The 6,167-nt window shown below is 45.2% G+C and overlaps 1 protein-coding gene across 5 annotated transcripts in view; it reads left to right on the forward strand.

Moving 5' to 3' along the window:
- The window catches only part of COL11A2 (collagen type XI alpha 2 chain), a 34,960-nt gene extending 29,086 nt beyond the window's left edge, over window positions 1-5,874 (forward strand). For all 5 annotated transcript variants that reach the window (XM_012548951.3, XM_031965062.1, XM_031965063.1 and 2 more), the window contains 13 exons: window positions 126-179; window positions 650-703; window positions 987-1,094; window positions 1,257-1,310; window positions 1,484-1,537; window positions 1,843-1,950; window positions 2,191-2,244; window positions 2,567-2,602; window positions 2,909-2,962; window positions 3,103-3,370; window positions 3,986-4,098; window positions 4,386-4,592; window positions 4,818-5,874. In XM_012548951.3, coding sequence (XP_012404405.2) covers window positions 126-179; window positions 650-703; window positions 987-1,094; window positions 1,257-1,310; window positions 1,484-1,537; window positions 1,843-1,950; window positions 2,191-2,244; window positions 2,567-2,602; window positions 2,909-2,962; window positions 3,103-3,370; window positions 3,986-4,098; window positions 4,386-4,592; window positions 4,818-4,958 — 1,305 coding nt within the window. In that variant the 3' untranslated portion in view covers window positions 4,959-5,874. The remainder of the gene's footprint in view (window positions 1-125; window positions 180-649; window positions 704-986; window positions 1,095-1,256; window positions 1,311-1,483; window positions 1,538-1,842; window positions 1,951-2,190; window positions 2,245-2,566; window positions 2,603-2,908; window positions 2,963-3,102; window positions 3,371-3,985; window positions 4,099-4,385; window positions 4,593-4,817) is intronic.
- Window positions 5,875-6,167: the final 293 nt, after the last annotated feature.

Below are 6,167 nucleotides of genomic sequence, written 5' to 3' on the forward strand. Positions count from 1 at the left end.
TCCAGATTTGTCAATGCTCTCAACCTTTGACTCTTTTTCTAATCCTTCCATTTTCATCATCCTCAATTTTCACCTTCCATGATCTCTTCACTATGGATACCTCTAGCTCTTTCTTCTTTTCCCAGGGATCCCCAGGTCCTACTGGAGAGAATGGTCCCCCTGGACCTCCTGGCAAGAGGGTAAGTGCATAGTGGATAGAATGCTAGACTTGGAGTCGGCAAGACCTTTATTCAAGTCTTATCTTAGACATTTATAAGCCATATGATCCTGGGCAAATCACTTGGTCTCTCTCAGACTCAGTTTCCTCATCTGCAAGATGGAGAATGATAATGCTTATCTCCCAGGATAATTTGAATATCAAATGAGATAATATGTTTAAAGCATTTTGCAAACTTTAAAGGATTATATAAATGACAGCTAAAAATGAGGAAAGGTGTCTGGACCCTTGGGTCCCCCTTGGCCACCAAAAGGATGACAGTTCCTCTTGGGATAGGGGTTTGAAATAGGGCTAGTAGTGTTCCCATCCCTGGTTCTTTCTTTGGGGTAAAAATGGAAGTTCTGTCTGTGAAGTAGAAGAGAGATAATTGTATTTAGCTGTTCTCTCTTCTTTGTCTAATCCCTTTTCCTCTTTCTCATCCCATATCTCTAGGGTCCTGCAGGTACAGCTGGCCCTGAGGGGCGACAAGGAGAGAAGGGAGCCAAGGTAAGAGAGAGGAACTCTTAGAAGTCTTTCATATTCTCTCAAACCTCATCATGAAGACTTCCCTGCTCCTAAACTCAGTTCATTACTTCCAGAAAACCCCCTCTGTTGTCACTCTGGTCACATCAAAGTACCTTTGCTCAGAAGGCTAACCACCTTTCTACTCCCCCAAATCTTTCATAGAAGCATTAATCTCTTCTTCTCCTCTAACCTGGCCTTTTCCTGCCCTTTGACTGTCTCTTGTATTTACACTTTCCTGGCCTTCTCTGATTCCCCTGTATTTTAGGGGGAGCAAGGTGCTGTTGGTGCTCCTGGGAAGACAGGACCAGTGGGTCCAGCTGGAGCCGCAGGAAAACCAGGCCCTGATGGTCTGAGGGGAATCCCTGGTTCAGTGGTAAGTCACAGAGGACTGAAGAAGGGAATAAATAGAACAGAAATGGATGATGAATGATGAGAATGGAAATGGGAATTCAGTTATCAGTTATTTGATGAGAAAGAGAAGACTCATGGGGAAGGCATTCTTCTCTAACCCCTATTTTCCCCCTCATATGTATAGGGACAACAGGGACGACCTGGAGCCACTGGACTGGCCGGGCCTCCAGGTCCTGTGGTAAGTGACTCTGAGGGAAGAGTATATATGGGGGAGAGCAGGATTCTGGGGATGGATGATCCTATGGGTGGCAGTTGCAGATATGGAAAAGAGAAGAAATTTAGGGGTAAGAGGAGATGGGATCTTCCTGTTGATTTTTACCCCACAATGAGTGATCATCTGTCTCCATACAGGGACCTCCTGGACTTCCTGGTCTCAGAGGTGATCCTGGAGCCAAAGGAGAAAAAGTAAGATAAACTATGTGGCAGCCAACTTTGGGTGGACTTCTCATCTTTCTTACACTCTCCAACAAGACGCAAAATATCGCCGCATCTCAATGTTTTGGGTTCCCTTGCCCTTCCCTCAGCATTTCTTTTGCATAAAGATCACTGACCCTGTCCTCCAAACAGAACCCCTTTTCTACTAAGGGGAGAAAGAAGTCTAACTGCCGTGGTTAGTGGTGTCCTTCCTGTCCTGTGATCCCCTCATGTCCTCTCACCTCACACCCCTGCCCTGTTTGTGTTCTTCTTGTCTTATGTAATCCCCCTCCTAGGGTCACCCTGGTCTCATTGGCCTCATCGGCCCTCCTGGAGAACAAGGGGAAAAGGGTGATCGAGGACTCCCCGGTCCCCAAGGTGCACTTGGACAAAAAGGAGAGACAGTGAGTATGAGGGAGGGGCCTGGGACTGTCTTTAAACAGTCTTTTCCTAAGCATTCTGTGGACATCTATCTTATCCCAGCTTGAAGGCTGGGAGAAGTGAGAAGAGGAGGGGGAGATTAATGTTAAAGTCATTAGAGAGAAGATTTTATTATAGTGGGGTAAAATGAATACATTTGGAGAAGACTTATTGTGGGAAGGGGGTAAACAAAATAGGGTTAACTAGACTTTTCCTTCTTTTAGGGTATACCTGGAGCATCTGGCCCAATTGGCTCTGGAGGACCCCCTGGTCTTCCTGTGAGTATCCCTCCTCTCCTGCTTCTTCAAATATTCCATCAAGTAACCCCCAGTAGTGCCATTCTTCCCACTCAAACTCAATAACTTTAACAAATGTCTTAACTTCTAATTGTCCCCAGGAATTTGAAAATATTCTTTCATACTCCTTCAATATTTCTAAAATTTTCCTAAATGTTCTGGTACACTCCTCATTATTCCACACCCAGAAGTTCCTCCACTTATATATAGTCTGTGTGACCCTATGATCATTGCTCTACTCATCCACCCCTCTCTGTCCTTTCACTCCTCCATGATAACTCTGTCTCCCATGTCTCCTCTATAGGGACCTGCTGGCCCCAAAGGTGCCAAAGGAGCTACGGTGAGTAAGACTTCCCCGTCCCCTTTCTTTCCCCTCTTCCTAGCTCGCTCTGTCCTCTGGTCCATTATACAATCTCCAGATTAGACTAGACATGACTCCCTATCTTGGTATAAATAGTATCTCTTAGAGATAGACCTTGATACTTCACTCTCCAAGCTGGGTTGGACGCCAATTCCCTAATCCTTCTGACATCTTACTTCTCACTGCCTGATTCTTTATCCCTGGCTTCCTCATACCTCTATGAATTCTTTGAATGATTTTTTGAATTGTCTGACTTTCTGATCCCTTTGTGTCTCCCCACATCAGGGTCAAGCTGGACCTAAGGGAGAAAAAGGCATTCAAGGTCCACCTGGACATCCAGTGAGTGAGGGGAAGTGTGCTTTTTCCATTTGTCTCATTTTTTCTCTCTGCCTCTTTCTTTGTCTGTCTCACTGTTAATCTCTTTCAAAGTTTTAGTCCCCATCTTTTTGCTTTCTCTCATTAAACTTTATGTCTTTCAGGGTCCTCCTGGGGAAGTGATACAGCCATTGCCCATCCAGATGCCCAAGAAGTCTCGGCGTTCAGTAGATGCGAGTCAGTTGGTGCAGGAGGATGAGGCTGTTAAGGTTGGGGCCACCCCTGGAGCCTCTGGGGGTCTGGAAGAGATATTTGGCTCCCTGGATTCCCTCCGGGATGAAATTGAACAAATGAGGCGCCCTGCAGGAACTCAGGAGAGCCCAGCTCGAACTTGTCAGGACCTGAGACTGTGTCACCCTGAGCTTCCTGATGGTCAGTAGGGAACATGGAAAAAATTAACAAAGAGTGGGCGTCAAAGGAGAAGGAGTTGATTATGGGAAAACAGAGACATGGGTGATGTAGAAATTTGGGTGGTGAATGAATGATTGCAGAAATGAATGAGAAAGCATCAATTAAGAACTTATTATGGAGGCAGCCAGGTGGTACAGTGGATAGAGCACCAGCCCTAAAGTCAGGAGGACCTGAGTTCAAATCTGGCCTCAGACACTTAACACTTCCTTGCTGTGTGACCCTGGGCAAATCACTTAACCCCAATTGCCTCAGCCAAAAACAAAAACAAAAAATAACTTATTGTGTACAAAGCATTGTAATAAGCTGTGGGGGGAAGAGAAGAGTGAGCTAGTTCCTGATCTCACATTCTAATGGGGAAAGCAACACATATTGGGGGTTAGTCTCAAGCCTGAAGAAAAGAGAGAAAAGAAAAGAAAGAGAATGAGGTGGGGGTGAAGAGAGAGACAGAGAATAAAAAGTAGGTTGTGGGGCTGGGAATGTGGAACAGAAAAAGAAAGGGAAATGGGTGATGGTACAGACAATGAGGAAAGAATAATCCTGATTCTTTCATCTTTTCCTCCTCCCTTACCCAACTAGGTGAATACTGGGTTGACCCTAACCAAGGATGTCACAGGGATGCTTTTCGTGTTTTCTGTAACTTCACGGCAGGAGGAGAGACCTGTGTGTCACCTAGGGATGATGTCACACAGGTGAGTCTACCCTTCCAACCTGTGAATCCTCATTACTCCCTGAACTTTACTGCTTCTTTCCCTGTTGTTTCCTTTCTCTTTAGTCCTTCTCCTGACTCTTATCTCTTTCTCTTATCTGGTCTCCCATCTTTTTTTCTTTCTCTTGATCCCCCCTTCACATTCTGTTGCCTCATGTCTCCTCAACTCATGGCCATTTCCATGTTTCTTTCCTCTTATCTTTTGCTTATTTTCCTGTACAAATCCCCAATCTTTGTCCTGATGGTTCCCACTCCTACTTTTCTTTCTAGTTCTCATATGTGGACTCTGGGGGATCTCCAGTGGGTGTCGTCCAGCTCACATTCTTGCGCCTGCTCAGCGTATCTGCTCACCAGGATGTCTCCTACCCGTGTGCAGGAGGAGGTCGGGATGGGCCCCTCCGCCTCCGGGGAGCCAATGAGGATGACCTGAGCCCAGAGACTAGTCCCTATGTTAAAGAATTCAGAGATGGCTGCCAGGTATGGGAATTGGAGACCAGGGTCTATTGGAGACAGGAAAGAAATTATGGGTTCCAAATATGGAAACCAGAAAAGCCTGAGGTGATGTAGGCCAAGGGAAGTAGCAAGAAGCAGTCCTATCCAGGGTGGCCTAGGAAAGAAGGAACCTAATATCCTACAATCTAGAGTTGGGAGTTGTAAAGTGGAGACCTCATTTTTGTTTTCATCTCTTTTATCTCTTCTAAGACACATCAGGGCCGTACATTGCTCGAAGTTCGGACGCCCCTACTGGAGCAACTTCCTGTATTGGATGCTTCCTTCTCGGACTTGGGGACCTCGTCTAGGCGGAGTGGAGTCATGCTGGGGCCCGTCTGTTTCCAGGGCTAGGATGCTTGCCTGCCCTTAACCCTCCCAACCCTTAAAAAAGCCAGGATTCCCTATGGCTAAATCAGTCATTGCCTGAGAATCCCCTTCACCATCCCAGGAGTCTCAGGGCAAGACAGAAAGTATCCTCTATCCATGGGGGTACCATGGAGGGGGGGAATTTGGAGCGTTAGATCCCTTCACGTGATGGGGTTTGGGAGGACCTCTGCAACCCTCCCTAAAACCTCTTTGCCCATTGGAAATGAGATCTATATTTAAAATCACCTCAAGCAAACAGAAGAGGAGAAGAGAAAGAATAGCATGTATTTTATATTTTAAATTAATTATATTAATTATTTAACAACCAGAAACTAAAAAGAAATTCCAATAGAGAAACCAGATGAAGGAGATGGGGCTGAATGCTCCACCCCTACCTCTGATTCTTCAGCGCTCTCTGTGACTGTAGGGAGAGGGGAGAGAGACCTCCCCCATAGGGTGGCGCCTCTCCTCCGCCACCCTATCTGTTATCTCCAAGGTGAATGTTGGAATACATTGTTTCCTTGGGTCCCTTGTGCTCTCACTATCTCTCCCACAGTCAAGACTTTTTTTTTTTTTTTTTTTTTTGATTCTCCTCCAAATTCTCATTTCAGTCAACAAATTTTTAATTAGTGTTTACTATTTTATTATGGCTCAGGATATTATTAGCATCCCAAAAGAAAGCAGTCAGGGCAATCTGTTCGGGGGCTTCTCAATAAAAGTCCTTGTTCAGACAACTAGGATAGAGAAGAAATGGAAGACATCTTGCCTTCTGGGAGCTTATAGTCTAAATCAAGATGGGACACACAAATGAACCTGAATGACTATTACAAAATCACCTGTTGACAAATGGAAAATTATATCACACACAGTGAAGGCTGGGCATGCCCAGTAATCTCTCCCATCTAGTGGTCTTTTATTTTTCTATGTGGAAGATGGTTTGTGGGGAGGTGTGGTCCTTCCTGACCTCAGTCTCAAAACATCTCAGGATTCCTCCTGGCTCAGCTATGTTTATATTTCTCTAAGGTTTTACTGTCACAAAGTATTTGAACACACTTGCAATAAATACACACACACACTCTCACACACACACTCACACTAAGAACACTGTGACTCAGGTAGTGTCCACATTATGACCTCAGATCTTATAGACGAGGGAATTCACATTGAGAGACATAAGGTTCAAGATTATAAAGA

The sequence above is a fragment of the Sarcophilus harrisii genome, chromosome 4 (assembly GCF_902635505.1).
Source record: "Sarcophilus harrisii chromosome 4, mSarHar1.11, whole genome shotgun sequence".
Taxonomy (NCBI): domain Eukaryota; kingdom Metazoa; phylum Chordata; class Mammalia; order Dasyuromorphia; family Dasyuridae; genus Sarcophilus; species Sarcophilus harrisii.